At 40.1% G+C, this 16,778-nt stretch overlaps 2 protein-coding genes across 2 annotated transcripts; both read left to right on the top strand.

The window, feature by feature from the left end:
* Positions 1-3,663: 3,663 nt before the first annotated feature.
* exoc1l (exocyst complex component 1 like) lies at positions 3,664-5,299 on the top strand. The gene is made up of 3 exons (XM_029440648.1): positions 3,664-3,951; positions 4,206-4,384; positions 4,833-5,299. Exons 1-3 carry the CDS (start codon positions 3,831-3,833, stop codon positions 5,100-5,102), a joined length of 570 nt encoding a protein of 189 aa, XP_029296508.1. The 5' UTR covers positions 3,664-3,830; the 3' UTR covers positions 5,103-5,299.
* Positions 5,300-6,886: 1,587 nt separating this feature from the next.
* Positions 6,887-16,569, top strand: smc2 (structural maintenance of chromosomes 2). The gene is given in 26 exon segments (XM_029442188.1): positions 6,887-7,219; positions 8,188-8,337; positions 8,429-8,551; positions 8,640-8,678; positions 8,783-8,893; positions 9,379-9,423; positions 9,561-9,794; positions 9,979-10,128; positions 10,225-10,458; positions 10,671-10,830; positions 10,946-11,063; positions 11,350-11,425; positions 11,427-11,489; positions 11,613-11,732; positions 11,853-12,057; positions 12,310-12,445; positions 13,171-13,295; positions 13,396-13,589; positions 13,703-13,846; positions 14,106-14,180; positions 14,407-14,526; positions 14,673-14,873; positions 14,963-15,079; positions 15,381-15,541; positions 15,676-15,823; positions 16,082-16,569. Coding segments are annotated over 26 exon segments (3,603 nt in total). The 5' UTR covers positions 6,887-7,051; the 3' UTR covers positions 16,268-16,569.
* Positions 16,570-16,778: the final 209 nt, after the last annotated feature.

Below are 16,778 nucleotides of genomic sequence, written 5' to 3'. Positions count from 1 at the left end.
ACTGTCCTGACTGTGCACATATGCACCCAGAGAAGTGTAGTGATAGAGCAGGAGGTGGCTGTGGGGATAATAAAACTGAATACATATTGTGAGGAGTGGGGGAATATAATGGGAAAAAGTGATCTCATATGATGAGGCACAGTACTGAAGCTAGAAATACATTGTTATTAAGTATTTTAGTGGAAGTGCACTTGAAGTCCTTTGCTCATATTTAATACATTAAGAGTGAAATATATTGTTCAGGAAACGTTCATTACAGAAACGTCCGTGGTCTGAAATCCTATCTCAGTTTGGAATAACATTTAGGATTTTTGGCGAAACAGAAATATGTTTCCTAACGGCATTTTAGATAAAAAAAAAAAAAGTTATCACAGACATAAAGGTATTTATCTTCAACAGAACTGTCCTAATTTAGGGAATTTAAGACGGTATATAGACCATGTCCTTAATTCAAAATAACTGCCAAAAGTCGGCAGCAAGACAGTTGTTAGGTCTGTATGGCAATGACAATGAAGATGGGGAACAACAAGAACGCCAAAATATAATGACTGAAAGGCTACTCAAACCGTATGATGACGCTTTAAATTTCCCGGACCATGTATTAATGGGTATATATCGACTGCCAAAACGGTACATTTGCAATTTGATTGACATGCTGGCTGCATCCGGCTCTGGAGAGGACCTACATGGAAGCATGGAGCTTAGCCAGTGGTCGTACGAATCACTAATGCACTTCTTTCTTTTGTTTTGCACAGCGGGACGTCCAGACTGAGGGGGTAGATATCTTGATATTGTTGATATTGGTGTTTGTCAATCTTGAGCCTATCGCTACATTCTAAACATAGATACAGGCATGACGAGACAAATGCAGCTTGAAGAATCAAATTTACAGTTATAGTTAGGATTTCTTAAATTAAGATAAGACAGGTGGTCTGAGATAGGATAGGACACAGCCATGAGTTATGAATTGCTTCTGTAATAGGAAGATCTTTGAAACTTAAGTTAAGATAGGACAAGCAGTTAGGAACATTTTCTGTAATGACGTCACAGGCTTTTCACAACCGTCTTTAAGTCAAGGCTTAATGTTTGTGGCATATTGAAACATGATGATAGAGCAGCATTTCTTTAAGCCTGGTTTCCTGCGTGACTCAATTTGTGTCATGTCCTGAAAAATGGCTGCTGCAGTTTGATCATTTAACTGTGAGTCATTGCTAACCCTTACCCTGTTTTAATATAGAAATGCTGGGACACAGGTCTCCTCTCTGATAAACACCCTGAGCTGACTGCATGAAACATGATTGTCTTCACCTCTGTCCTCTAAAGGGTGAGAATCTAATTCTCCAGATATAACAATGGTATCACAATGCAAGCAAGCACAGCGGTGATACATTCGTTATATACAATGCATCACAACATCAGTGTCACTTATGGCAAAGACCAAAACATAAAATGCTAAAATCAGTTTTTCAAATGCAAAACAGTCAAGAACTGACAAAAGGCTAAATTACCAGAAAGAAAAACAGCAGTTATACTAAACTGACTTAAATCAATATTTTTTTTTATCTGTACTAATGACCGTAAACTCAAAATATTACAATATTATCACAAAAAAATGCAAAGCAGAATCTAATTTATTTGAATGAAAACAGCGTTCCTATGTTCACACAACTTTTAAATTCCAGCCTTAGGCTTGTGCATTAAATAAAAGTGTTTTCATTAACTCTATTCTAGCTTCACAGCGCCAACCTCCTTATTTCTTTCCTCCTGGTTGGACTCTGCATCTTCCCAGGATTTCTCTTTCTCTTTTTTTCCAATCTCCTTCCTCTCTGTGAACTCAGCTTGCCCCCTCGCTTTTCCTCTTTTCTCTGTCATCATTTTCAGTTCTCTTCGGGTTTGTTTGGATTAGTCATGATCTGCTTCTCAAGGACTCTTCCCCCTTTTCCTATCTATTATTTTCTCACCATTCCTGCGGTTAGCACCCCTGCCTGCATAATCTGCGTTATTCATTCCTTAATTCAACTCCGCAACATCTCTTTTCTGCAGATCCTCTGTGGTTTTCTTCCTTTGCTTTTTCCCATTGTTATATTGTCTTATTCCTCTGCATCCTTCATGTCTTCGCTCCTTTCCTGTTTCTTGCTATTTATGAATACTTCTTGATAGCCTTCTCTTCTTTACTTTCTTTTTCAGCGACCTCTTCTTCCTTTCTTTCTTCCCCAACTACCTCCATCCCTCCAGTGTTACACACATCATCCTCTCATCCTTGCTGCCTGGTCCTCTGATTTATACACCTCCTCTTAATCTTCTTAAATTAAGCATCCCTCTTTTTCTAAACTCCTCCCATAAAGCCCTATATGACAGCATTATCATTTCTATACGTTTGCTTTTCAAAGCTACTCACCTGCATGTCTCTACAAAGTCAGGGATTATGGGAATGCTTCATGACAAGCATATTATCCTGCAAATACAGACACATTGATGTAGTGTTTTGAATCTACATCATTGAATACAAATCATTCTGGTGCATTCCACCACATATTTAAAAAACGACTCTCTTGTGCCTATCTTGGGGCTTCTATAATTATTGTAAATAAGAATCCTTTAAATGCACATGCGCATAAATACTGGGATTGAAGATTAAGTAGAATAAACCTCATGTGTTATTCATGAGAGTCAACACTTGTATGTTTCCTTTGCTCCCTACTTCCTGCCCATCTGCTCATCTTTCCATCTCAGAGGCAAAAAGCCTTTCAAGTGAACACCCAAAAAAACCATCAACAACAACAACAACAATAACAATAAAGCACTTAGCTGTGGAACAACCCATCATTGTTTTCACAAGATGTGACAAATCCAATGGAGCCACACTCTTTCCTGCTAACAAATCAAATCAGAGCGTTGGTCTGCTTCATTCTGGGGTGGTTAGTTTATGGAAAAGTCCTCCCACGTCGTTTTGGCCCGCCTCTCACGAACTGGAACTTTTTTCTTTTTTTTTAAATGTGTAGTATTATGTTCTGTTTATCGGTACATCTACTGTAGCAAATTGTTTCACGGAGCCATGGTCCCCAAAGAAGTGTAGCATACTTTATGTGCTTGTAAAATCCTTCCATTTAAGTGCTTCATCCCACTTGTACCTGTTCTCAGAGATTGAATTACTACAGGGTAATGGAAACCATGCAGAGTGCTGTGGGACATCCTTTTCCCACACAACAACCGTTTAATCACAGACAAACTTTTGGCACTTTGCCACAATACATATCAACATCTATATGTGAGTGAGTGGAAACAGAAAGACGGAAAGAAAGAGACTCTCTATATGTGTGTTGTGAGGAAACCTATAACTACATACAACCAGGATAGAGTACTGTATGTGTCTTTATGTGAGACACTCACTGAAGTAAATACAAATCCAAAAGTGAAATCCATATTTGCAGGAAACATCAGGATCAGCATCGTAATGGGTCTTAATTGAAGCAATAAAAGGGTAAAATGATGAAGACATTGGCCTTTGATTGCTCCCTTTCTACTAAATCCCTCCTTGGTATGAAGGCAGTACTTTAATGAAAGATTAACATAGATCATCATAAATTGACCGCCTCAGAGTGGAGTGTGTGTGTGGTAGAGTAAGAGCTCATTTCACACACAACCACAGACTTTTCACACGGGCTGACCAGAGAAAACATCACCACCTCCCACTCCACCACTGCCAGGCTTCAGTGATCTTTTAGATTGTCTCATTTCTCTTGTGTCTTCCATCCTTACCGCTTCTGTTTTCTTTTTTTAAAGCTTTTTGGTACCATCTGATCTCGATTCTTCTCGTCCTCTCTCCAGTGATGTCGTCTCTTCTGAGGGAGGAGATGCAGAGAGTTTTATTCCGACCTACAAAACAGAGACTGGTGGAGTTTATTGAGATTGAAGAGCCAACGCACGGAAGACATTTCATCTGTGTCTCAGGTAAACATTTTTTGTTGATCAGGTAGTCTTTTGAAAGCAGTTTTTAGGGATTAAAGATGCTTTACAGGTTGAACAGAATATTGTTGTGGAGAATCTGTAGGGAAATGTACTGAACGTGTCCTTGTTCTAGTCTATGAGGCCTGAAAAGAGTCACGGTTATACTTTCACTGCAGATGAAATGTCTGGTGCTGCAGTATGCTTATTTATTTGCAAAAAAAGAAAATGAAACTTGTGTTATTTCCCTTTTTCTGCAGTTGCAAAAAACAAATTGGTGCAGTTATGTATAGTGCGATGTCAGATATCTCAGACGGCCCAAAATTCTGTATCCAAAGGGTCCCACACCCAACGCTCCAGTATACAGGAGTGCTACAGGAGGACGGAGGTCTGGTCCCTGCAAGACCTGACTCTAGTTGACGGACGGGACCCTGATGTGGTAATAAACCAATTTCCATTGCTTATTATTGGATTATTTCCCCTCGTTTTCTATACAAAGGATTACTCTTTGTAATTATGAAAGCTTTGAAACCATGTAATTTACCTCAAAGTATTTCACATAGTATTCAAATCATGTAATTATTTTTCAGTGCTTAACGATGTATACTCTTATGGGGTTTTGTGTGGATCCTAAATATATACACAATACATGAGGAAAACGTGTTACAACACAACTGTATTTATAACTTTTTGTTGTGCACATCTGTTTTCGATAATGCAATCTCGGTTTGACAAAAAACAACTAAAGGTCCACACAGCTTTATCTGTCAACTTTCATGCCTTCATTTCCCAGCAGCCCATTTGCTTTCATATATCTGGCATATCTTTAATGGTTATTTTTTGATATATAAGTAATGCTGTCTCCTTTTGTGTCTTTGTGATTCCAGGATGACCCCTGTTTCCTGCTGCACTTTGACAAGGTGCGTACAGTGACGGCCATCAGCTGCTCAGCCAAATACTCGTTTGTGCGTGCCCTGGTCGTTCTCTGCGACCAGAACTGTCAGAGGTCACTGAACCTGCGGAACTTTGACTGGGCCTACATCAAGCCCACATCCTTCTACTCTAACAGAGGAGACTGCATCGTTCTAACACAGATATGCTTCTATGCTTTCAATTTGGTTTGTCTGTCTATGTGTCCCGTGCCTCTGGATGCGTAATGTAATGACACAATGATTGTATGTGTGTGTGTGTTTGCCAATTAAGTGTGTATCTGTGTATTTAGAAAACTTGTAGGAGTAGGAGGTGTGAAGTTAGTGTAGGCTTGTGGCTTCTGTTACACTGAAAGGGCTTATTCACCATGAAATGTCTTTTGCATTAATAGTCTGCTGAATGTATCTCTCCATGGCAAATGCAAGTTTCAAACAGCTTTGTATTTGTTGACTGCATATCTACTTTTGTGATCATTTCATTACCTGTCCCTGAAAGTATTCTATTCTGTGCGCTACTGTGAAATGTGAATTTCAAAGGAGAACAAATAAAACATCTACACATTTCTTGCCTTTCTCTGCCTTTAGCCTTCTTAAAATAATCAAATGTGGTATCAATTTAGTAATTCACTTTGTACAATATTTTTGATTATTCATAAGTGCTTGTTTGTTGTGTCCTAGGCTTACCAATGGTAACTCATGACTTTTCAGGGATTCAACATCCTGAAAGTGACTTTACAATTACAAAACTACAAATATATTAACATTTGGTGTATATTTTATAGGCTGATTGCATATTATAATCAATATATTTATTACATTTATGTCACAAAGTTTTTTACGTAAAAGAGTCATTACCCTACATTAACTCCAGAATTGTATTCTTATTATTCCTTGCTTTGTTGAGAATGTTTTGAAACTGTCTACAGTATATGCACTCAGGCATAAACAAACAAATTGACCCAAATCCAAGTAATTCAAAAAACCTTTTATTATTAAGACTTTTTAAGTATCTGGTCAACGTTAAAGGAGCACCGGGGACTTAGACTCATGACTATGGCCCTATCTATAATTAACATTATGACTATGACTTTTTGTTGTTCTTAATGCTGAGTACAGCTTCATACTTTAAGTTTTTCATTATGTTACATGGTGGAATCATTATAAAAACAATATAATATGACAGGCTGCATGCTATTATCATTATACCCAAATAGTCTTACTCCTGGTTCACAGCTTTTCTGATTCCTTCCTTAATCTATCTGTTTTCCACGTTTGACACAGGACTATATTAGGGAAAATGTAATACATGCATTATATGGAATATACATGTTCCAGTTTTTCATTACAAAAATTGCAGTAAATATGTTTCATAATGTAAAAATATTATAACATTTAAATAAATTGTACAACAAATAACACAATGTGGGGAAAGGAAAGAAGAATAACAAAAACTAAAATATTTGGGTTCTGCTAAACTATTGGAGATATCTAAATAATATAGGAGGTTTTACCTATTTATAATATTTAAGTATCCTTTTACATTTTTTATAGTAATCAAATACGATTTACATTAGAAAGGAAAAAAATTATAATCCATATCATTTTATGGATATTATATTTTGCTAAAATATTAGTCAAGTAAATTACGTAAATTTCAACTGCCTAGAAATTCGGATTGTTAAACATAAGAAAGACATCAATCTTTGTTAGTTTGAGAATCGAGTTATATTTTCTTCACCTGTCATTCATCTTTCTACCTTCAGGTGGCGCCAAAACATTTCTACAGATGAGAAGGACCTTTTAGTAGCCTTAAGATTTGCCTGACGAAAATAAACACAAATATAAATATATAAATGTATATATTTAAATATTATTGTTAGGTTCCGACATACTCATATATTATTATATATATTGACACATGTATTGAATATGTGCAGACATCGTATTAAGATACTCTTACATTTATTCGTCCCGTCCCCGGCACAGAGAGGACAGACTAGCGGCTCCATGCCTGCCGCCAAAATTCAAGTAAGAAGAGAGCAGAGCTAGTTTTCCTGTTGACGGTTGTAAACACTGGGCTGTTGACCTAGTGCTTCAATTTTTAAGTTACCGATTTGGTATTTAAACACCGCAAATCTTTCCTCCGGCATCTGCGGAGCGAGGACTAAAGCCCAGAGATGTACATCAAGTCTATTATCCTCGAAGGATTCAAATCCTACGCGCAGCGGACGGAGATCAACGGCTTCGACCCGCTGTTCAACGCCATCACGGGACTGAACGGCAGCGGCAAGTCCAATATTTTGGACTCGATATGTTTCCTTTTGGGCATTACCAATCTCAGCCATGTAAGTGTGTTATCTTTTATACAGACATTAAGTGACCTAGTTGTTGACCATTAGTTTAGTTTATTATAGGATCCCCATTAGCTGTTCCCTAAAGCACAGCTAGTCTTCCTGGGGTCCGACTTTAAAAACACAACATTACAGTCCACATAAACTCCACACTTTTCTAAACCTGCATTAAACATTACAGTCAACATACATGCCAAACATATTATTATATATATTAGAGAATAGCATTACTATGCATGAGTAAAAACGTACACTGATATGTGTGTATGTATAAGTAAAAACATACACTGATATGTGTGTATGTATAAGTAAAAACGTACACTAATATGTGTGTATGTATAAGTAAAAACATACACTAATATGTGTGTATGTATAAGTAAAAACGTACACTAATATGTGTGTATGCATGAGTAAAAACGTACACTGATATGTGTGTATGTATAAGTAAAAACGTACACTGATATGTGTGTATGTATAAGTAAAAACATACACTAATATGTGTGTATGTATAAGTAAAAACGTACACTGATATGTGTGTATGTATAAGTAAAAACGTACACTAATATGTGTGTATGTATAAGTAAAAACGTACACTGATATGTGTGTATGTATAAGTAAAAACGTACACTGATATGTGTGTATGTATAAGTAAAAACGTACACTGATATGTGTGTATGTATAAGTAAAAACGTACACTGATATGTGTGTATGTATAAGTAAAAACGTACACTGATATGTGTGTATGTATAAGTAAAAACGTACACTGATATGTGTGTGTATGAATACAAATACATTGATTTCTGTGTTAATTTAGTCAATATCAGTGGTAAAGAAGTCTATGTTTTCATTGCTCTATACTACATACTACTAAGGATAGAGTAATAAGCTAGAAGTGTCTTAACACTCAAGAAATCTGGTCACTCTTGAAACTTGAATCTCTTTGTTTAATTTCTTCTCAAAAGGTGCGAGCCTCCAACCTCCAGGACTTGGTGTACAAAAACGGACAGGGCGGTATCACAAAGGCCACTGTGTCTATTACCTTTGACAACTCCAACAAAAGCCAGAGTCCTCTGGGTTTTGAAACCCATGATGAGATCACCGTCACCAGACAGGTTGGCAAATAAATAAGTAAAACATGCTCTGTAATTGGTGTACAAGGTTATTGTGTGCAATGCTAATACCAGTTCTCCATCTTTCTTTAAGGTGGTAATTGGTGGCAGGAATAAGTACCTCATCAATGGAGTCAATGCCAACAACACCAGGGTGCAGGACTTGTTCTGCTCTGTTGGCCTCAACGTCAACAACCCACATTTTCTCATCATGCAGGTCAGTCTTGTGTCTGCAGCAGTGTGCGTGGTTGTGTTTGTAGCCCTCCTACAGTATTTTTTTAATCGTGATGTTTCCAATATTTTAGGGGAGGATCACCAAAGTTCTAAACATGAAGCCACCGGAGGTAAAGCATACACACACGTTGTCCACCATCTCACCATCAGTTCTATCACATACAATTGTCTTTTCTTTTTCAAGTCTTCCAATGAGCACCTCCTTTTCTTTCAGATCCTTGCCATGATTGAGGAGGCAGCGGGAACCAGGATGTATGAATGTAAAAAGATTAGTGCTCAGAAAACCATTGAGAAGAAGGAGGCCAAGCTGAAGGAGATTCAGACGGTATGTTAGACATCCAAACTAATTGTTGACTAATCTTTGTTTATTCCTGAGAAGCTGCCAGAATTATAATTATAATTATTATATTATTATTATTATTATTATTATTATTATTATTATTGGTCTTCATTAAACAAGAAACATGCACGAAAGCATTTATTTCAAAATGAGAAGAGAAGATTTATGGCAGATTTACATGTAACACGATCACAGTCTGCATCACACTAACAATTATACAGACACATCTACAAGCACACATCAAGCAGCACATTCATCCAGTACAACTCTAAAGTTGCAATTCATTACAATTAAAAACCCGAATCGCAGTCAAATTATTGTCAACATGACTGGTTGCTCAATATCCTTATTTCTAATGTCCTAAGTTTTAAGCTCAGCTCAAATCATATCCCAAATTTCAATGCTTGATGGCTGTAAATAAAAAAAGATGATTGCAACTAATGTTAAAAATATGTTTGTTTACTCTTAAGATTTTGGATGAGGAAATTACTCCAACCATGAACAAACTCCAAGAGGTAGGTTCACTGTGAAATCTAAACTTACTCATTTCCTGCCGTGACTGAAACATGATGGCAAGAATGATTAATTATCTGTGATGTTTTAAAAATGTTATCATCATTTCCCATTTTTCTAAACCTTCCTCCCTCTGCAGGAGCGATCATCATACTTGGAGTACCAGAAGCTGATGCGTGAGATCCAGCACCTGTCACGGCTGTACGTGGCCTGGCTCTTTGTATGTGCAGAGGAAACCAAGATGAAGTCAGCGGAGAACCTGAAGGGGATGCAGAATAACATCACTAAGATGCAAGCGAGCATCGCCGAGAATGAGAGCAAAGTCCAGGAGCTGTCAGCCCAGATTCACGAGCTGCAGAAGAAAAAAGACCAGGTACACTGGAACACTTTATTTCCCTCCATTCTTCTGAACGTAATTTGTTGACATTTTAAATATTTGCCCCTGAATGACCCTCGCAATGTATGTAATGTTTTGTATGTTTTTATGAAACCACAACAAGGAAATTATATCTGGAGTCAAATTGCTTGGTCTTTGATGTTCATCTGCTCACCTGTAGGAGGTGAATGGAGTATTAAAATCCCTGGAAGAGACTCTAACGGACAGGCAACGCGTGGACGCCAAAGCTCAGAGCGCACTTGACATGAAAAAACAAAATGTCAATGATGAAACCAAGAAGAGGACGGAGCTCGTAAAGAGTATGAAGGAGGTAATGGCAAAAAAACAACAACATTTACATACAATGACTGCTGACTACACCTCACAACTGAATTCTGATTTAATAATGGTTTTCTCTTCTCCTCAGGACAAGAAAATGCTTGTAGTAAAAGAAAAGGAGGTTTCTACACTGACGGAGCAGCTTCAGGCTCTACAGGAGGAGGGACAGAAGGACAGCGCAGCCCTCGAGGCAGCTGAGCAGCATTTTAGGGCTGTGTCAGCGGGCCTTTCCACCAATGAAGATGGAGAGGAGGCCACACTGGCTGGACAGATGATGACCTGCAAGAATGACACGAGCAAAGCAGATACTGAAGCCAAGCAGGTGAGGAAAGGACTTGAACTTATCCACCTGGGGATGTGATATTTCAGGTTGCCAGGTATATTCAATAGCAAGTTTTCACTACAAACTTTTACGCTCCGTAGCGTGAATCCATCACAGGCCTGCCGTTTTCTAAAAATTGTTCCACGTTGACAAAATACTATATTTATTTTCTGTCTATTTATCTATTATTCTTTGTCTTCCTTTCTTTCCAGGCCCAGATGACCCTGAAGCATGCTCAGGCTGAGCTGACAACCAAACAGACAGAGGTGAAAAAGATGGACGGTGGCTACAAGAAGGACCAGGACAGCCTGCAGGCAGTCCGAAGCAGCAGGGAGAAACTACAGGCTGAGCTAGCTAAACTCAACTATGAAGGTGCGTGCGTGTCTGTGCATACAGACAGCCTCTTGTACACGTGGCAGCTGCCAATCCTGTTATACATTTTGTATTAATGTTTAGTGTCTGTGTATGCATTTCTGTCTCTATGCAGATGGGAAGGAGGAGACTCTGCTGGACACCAGAAGACAGCTGTCCAGAGAGATCGCCAAATTTAAAGAGACCTACGAGCGTCTCGTGTCTCGCTTCCCCAACTTGCGCTTCGACTACAAGTAAGGATGTGTAAAATTAATTTGCTTATTTATTTAAATGTACAGTGTGTTTTCAAATCTAGATGCTCCTACTTTTGTTTTGCTTCCACCTGAAATATTTAATAAATCTACTCTGAATTTAAAGTCCCTGCGCACTCACGCAGGTTATTTTCAATTATTCCAGCTAATCCTAATTCATTCCTAGACTCCTTCCATGCTAGGAATGTCCAAATGTGTTGCCTTGTGCCTCAAGAAGAGTTTAAGCCTTCAACATATGTAAAGTATTTTTCTTTCTGCTGTCTTATAGGGACCCAGAGCGAGGCTGGGACCGTAGCAAAGTGAAAGGGCTGCTAGCTAACCTGATCACAGTCCGTGACGTCTCCTACTGCAACAGGGCTGGAGGTCGTTGCAGGAGGACGGCTCTACAACATTATAGTTGACACAGAGGTAGGTGTGTCAGTGGGCATGTTGTTTAAGTGTAGTCGTGTTTTTAAATGTTATTTAATTTGCAGAGCAGTGTGTGGGACAGTATGACCAGATTTGGTGATGTCATTCTTTTGTCTTTACCAGGTGACCGGTAAAAAACTGTTGGAGAAGGGAGAGCTGCAGCGGAGGTACACCATCATTCCCCTAAACAAGATCTCTGCCAAGACCCTCAATGACAGAGTGGTGAACGCCGCCAAGAGCCTGGTGAGAGATCCAAATACTGCTGGGTTTGGATATTGAAGCGTAGTTCTGGCCGATCTTAAAGCATGAAGCGGTCTCTTTGATGACTCGCCCGTCCTGACTCCTCTGTCCCTCCTCTGTCAGGTTGGAGCGGACAACGTCCACACAGCTCTGTCCCTGGTGGGCTATGAATCTGACCTGCGTAAGGCCATGGAGTACGTCTTTGGCTCCACACTGGTATGCGACAACCTGGACAATGCCAAAAAAGTGGCTTTTGACAAGCAGGTCATGACCAAAACTGTAACTCTTGGAGGGGACATCTTCGACCCACAGGGAACTCTGAGCGGAGGTGAGAACAAGGGGGAGTCACAAAATAGATTATGTGTCATACGCAGAAGGTTGCTTTGAAACATGACACAGCTTAGTTACAACATCCTGGATCAGAATCCTGATTGCTTCATCACTGTGTTCTAAAGCTTCTGAACATTATACCTGGAATAACAGTTTTGACTCGTGCAGTAGAGATACTTCTTCACACACAATACAGTGCAATGGACTTTCCAATGGACCTTTCCCCCCCCCCTTACTTTTTCTTTTCCAGGCGCTCGCTCCCAGTCAGCATCAGTTCTGACCAGCCTACAGGAACTGAAGGAGGTTCGGGACAGCTTGAATGACAAGGAGACACAGCTTCAGGATAACGAACGACAACTGGCCAGCCTTAAGGGAACCGCAGAGAAGTAAGCAGAAACAAATGCCCACAAGAATTTAAATTTAAAGCTAGTAATAATAAATAAATAAAATCGTCCCGGCTGAGATATATCTGTATAGTTTCATACGTCAGGCAATAAGTCAAAAGAAATGGTCATTTAGAAACTCAACTTTTTTTTTTTTTTTTTTTAAATTGGTTCGTTCACCTGTTTGTACACTGTAAAATGTCCTCCTCAGTATGTATCTTAGACCAAAACCTCTTAAATTAATTCTAAGGTCAAGATCATCTTTCATGCCCAATTACTTACTTATTACACTAGGGTGGTGAGTTCAGTACCAGGCTGCCACCAGTGTACCCCTGAGTGAGGTACTTAACCCTGAGCTTCTCCAGGGAGACTGTCCCTGTACTTAGTTCAATGTAAGTCGCTCTGGAGAAGAGCGTCTGCTAAATGACCTGAAATGTAATGTAATTAAAAGAATATCGACTTTGATTATGTTAAAAATATTACAATTGGCCAATATATTGTTTTCAGATATCTTTTTAAAATACCATAATTCTGATGCACATCTACAGTAAGATGTTTTTACATCGTGTTGAGTGAAGTAAATCCCACAACTCTCATCAGCAGCTCAGTGCCCCATGTCGTGCTTTCACACCTTCCTGCTGTCTTCTGGATTTCATTATCTTTATATTTTTGATCCACCTACTCGCTACATTTGGTTCTTCATTCCCTGCATTTGTATCCCTCCCCAGGTACCGTCAGCTGAAGCAGCAGTATGAGCTGAAGGTAGAGGAGGAACAGAATCTGCAGGCCAAGCTGCAGCAGAGCTCCTTCCACCAGCAGCAAGAGGAGCTGGAGAGGCTGCGCAAGGCCATTGGTCAGAATGCTGACATTTTCACAAGCGCACAATTTAAAATGGCTTTAAATTTCAACAAGTCACTTTGCTAACTTATCTGTGTGTGTGTTTACTTAATCAGAGGAGAGCGAGGAGACTTTGCGTGTCACCAAGGAAGTGCAGAAACGGGCTGAAGAAAAGTACAAGGTGCTGGAGAACAAGATGAAGAATGCTGAGGTCGAGAGAGAGAAGGAGCTGAAAGCTGCTCAGCAGAAACTCAATTCAGCCAAAGCCAAAGCTGATGCCTTCAATAAGAAGCTGAAGCAGAAGCAGCAGGTACATCGACCAGACGTACACAATCGTAGTCAGTCGTTGCTTTAACAGCCACGATCGACCGATCCGTCTGGTGAATCCATCAAATGAGTTTGTTTTCTTGCTCCGGTGCGCAGGAGTCTGACTCTGTGACCCTGGAGCTGGAGGAGCTGCGGAGGGAACAGGCTGGTTATGAGCAGCAGATTCAGGCTGTGGATGAAGCCACGAGGGCCATCCAGGAGCAGATAGACAGCATGGCTTGCACCGTCTCGCAGAACAAGGTATTTCTATCGGTTTGAAGGTTTATACAAGTACACTTTGTATTTTTTAAAGGGCAATTTCCAACTGTTTCCAAGAGTTCACGCATTTGAGGTATACATGTTTATTGGATTCATGTTTTGGGAAATGACTGAGTTAAATAAGTTAAGAATAATACGTCATTTAATCACAGTTTAAAACAGGCCGGTATGTAGATGCTCTGCTACATTAATGTCCTTATTTGCCTTCCCTCCTTCACCATACCTCATTCTCACTGTGCAGGAGGCAGTGCGTAACGCTCAGGAGGAGCTGGCCAAACAGAAGGAAGTGATCATGACTCAGGACAAAGAGCTCAAGGTGACTCTTTTTTTCTTTAATGCGTTGGTTTTATCTCCTATTTGAGAAGCTTAGTGTAGTTCCTTGGGCCATACTTACCTCACGCTCTACTTCCAACCGTTTGAGTTTCCTCTTAGAATCGACGGTCACCGTTTTGTTTTTTTGTCTCATGCCGACTAACCTTACTGCTTGGAATTTTGAAATGTGACTTTTTGTTTGATATTTTGTATCCGATTGAATGTTCCAGGGTAAGAGCACAGAGGCCAATAAAATAAGAGAGCAGAACAACGAAGCCCAGCTGAAGATCAAGGAACTGGAACACAACATTAGTAAGCACCGCAAAGACAGCCAGGAAGCTGCTGACAAGGTACACACACACACACACCTAAATTAATTAATGACTAAAATCATAATTCCATGATCTACAAGGTCCCTAAAAGTTTCCTCCTTATCTTGTATGATCAGGGTCCTTTAAACATTTCTCTCTCTCTCTCTTTTTTTTTTTCCCTCCAGGTGACTCGGATGCTGGAGGAACACGACTGGATCCAGACGGAGCGTCAATTCTTCGGCCAGTCCAACACCTCTTATGACTTTAAGACCAACAACCCCCGTGAGGCCGGTCAGCGGCTGAAGAAGCTGGAGGAGACCACCGCCAAGCTGGAGAGAAACGTCAACAAGAGGGCAATGAACATGCTGAACGAGGCCGAGGAAAGGGTAAGGACAAAGGCGCGGGAAGAGTTTGGGAGATTGTTGCGTCAAGAAAACTACAATTTCATCTAAGCCACACTATTGTCTTCCTGCAGTACAATGACCTGATGAAGAAGAAGAGGATCGTAGAGAACGACAAAGCCAAAATCTTGCAGACCATCAAGGAGCTGGACCAGAAGAAGAACGAGGCTCTCAATGTGGCGTGGCAGAAGGTCTCCCCTCTTTTAACCAATCATTTCAGACGATGCCAATAACGCATAATTACCTGCTTCTCATCACCAACACCGATATCATAACCCATTTCACATTTTCTATTTTAAATTGTTCCTGACCTGTTTGTGCATACCTGAGAGTAAGAAAGGCTGATTTAATATACTCTGACTCTGGGGTAAAAGTGAGAGGTGAACAGTTTCTTTGTGGTTTGAATCAAGTCCTGCTGTAAAATCATTTGTCCCACGGATTTAGAGCTCACTGTGGCTTTATGTTTATGTAATATTTCTCCTTACTTTGCAGGTAAACAAGGACTTTGGCTCTATTTTCTCCACTCTGCTGCCGGGGGCCACTGCTAAGCTGGCTCCTCCCCAGGGCGGGGGTGTCTTGGAAGGTCTTGAGTTCAAGGTGGCCTTGGGCAACACCTGGAAGGAGAACCTCACTGAGCTCAGCGGTGGGCAAAGGTCAGCAAGAGCACTTTTATAGTTGATGAGTATCATTCATTTAGTCTTTCAGGAGTATGGATGTAAAGGTTTCCATTGATGATTGTGAAGTCAGTCACTTTTATTAAACACGCTCTTTGTGTCTGTGCTTTCAGGTCACTGGTGGCTTTGTCTCTCATCTTGGCCATGCTGCTGTTCAAACCGGCGCCCATCTACATCTTAGACGAGGTGGATGCCGCCCTGGATCTCTCGCACACACAGAACATCGGACAGATGCTGCGCACACATTTTAGACACTCGCAGGTATGTTGAAACACGCATGCATATGTTCTAATACCCTTAACCCCTTCGACAGTCGAGGGCCATACCCTTGTGTGTTTTTAAACCTGCATATCCCCCGTAACTCAAAGTGGCTCACTCTTATTTCAAACAACCTCTGAATACAGTTAGGAAGCAAATAGTCTGGTACATTATCTGTGCAACTACAGCACAAAGATTGAAGTAAATAAATAGTCGGTCGGTTCGTATTAATCTGATGTTTTATTGATGCTCTCTCTGCAGTTTGTGGTGGTGTCCCTAAAGGACGGCATGTTCACCAACGCCAACGTCCTGTTCAAGACTAAGTTTGTCGACGGCATGTCCGCAGTTACACGGACCGCGCTCAGCCAGACTGACTCCAACCTTCCCCAGAAAAGCCAAGACAAGGCTCGTCAGAAAGACAAGAGGAACAAACCGCTCATCAGCTAATCATCAGTATTCTTCTTTACACGTGTCGCTTAACATAACAATGTATGTTTGTAACTTCTGCCAATCAATTGTGTGTGTATACCACGGCTCTTTAAGTGTGGAGCTTCTTCACATCTTTGTGTATTTTAAACCTTTTTTAACTGTAACTGTATTTCCGTCTAACGGTCCTGGGTTATCCGGTCTCTTTTCTGGTCCATGTTTATGCTCTTCTGCCACACATTAGTTTTTATATGAAGCTAACGTGTCCAATACTTTAGTAAATAAAGCAGGTCAAATATAAATGTTTGACTCTTCATTTGGTTTTCCCATCGCCTCGTCTTAAATGCTTTACAAATGGGATGAAACTAATGATCTACAATGCTGGTGCCCCCTAGTGATCGTATCGAAGAATGGAAGACAGCAAGTCACACGGTGTCACTGGCTATGAAACCCGAGTGGTCAGATTTTAGAAATGTTCTTACAAATCTGACAACACAAAACGCGATTTGGTTGATTTGCAATTTTACTTTTG

Source organism: Cottoperca gobio, chromosome 1, assembly GCF_900634415.1.
Source record: "Cottoperca gobio chromosome 1, fCotGob3.1, whole genome shotgun sequence".
Lineage (NCBI taxonomy): Eukaryota > Metazoa > Chordata > Actinopteri > Perciformes > Bovichtidae > Cottoperca > Cottoperca gobio.
The sequence above is the reverse complement of the archived record's forward strand: the minus strand, read 5'-3'. Positions and strand labels throughout refer to the sequence as shown.

What these genes read in the sequence shown, in the direction of transcription:
- exoc1l (XM_029440648.1), top strand. Translation starts at nt 3,831, where the DNA reads ATGTCGTCTCTTCTGAGGGAGGAGATGCAGAGAGTTTTATTCCGACCT. An exon ending in ACATTTCATCTGTGTCTCAG is followed by an intron (nt 3,952 to 4,205) that starts GTAAACATTTTT and finishes CTTTTTCTGCAG; the next exon opens with TTGCAAAAAACAAATTGGTG. An exon ending in ACGGACGGGACCCTGATGTG is followed by an intron (nt 4,385 to 4,832) that starts GTAATAAACCAA and finishes TTGTGATTCCAG; the next exon opens with GATGACCCCTGTTTCCTGCT.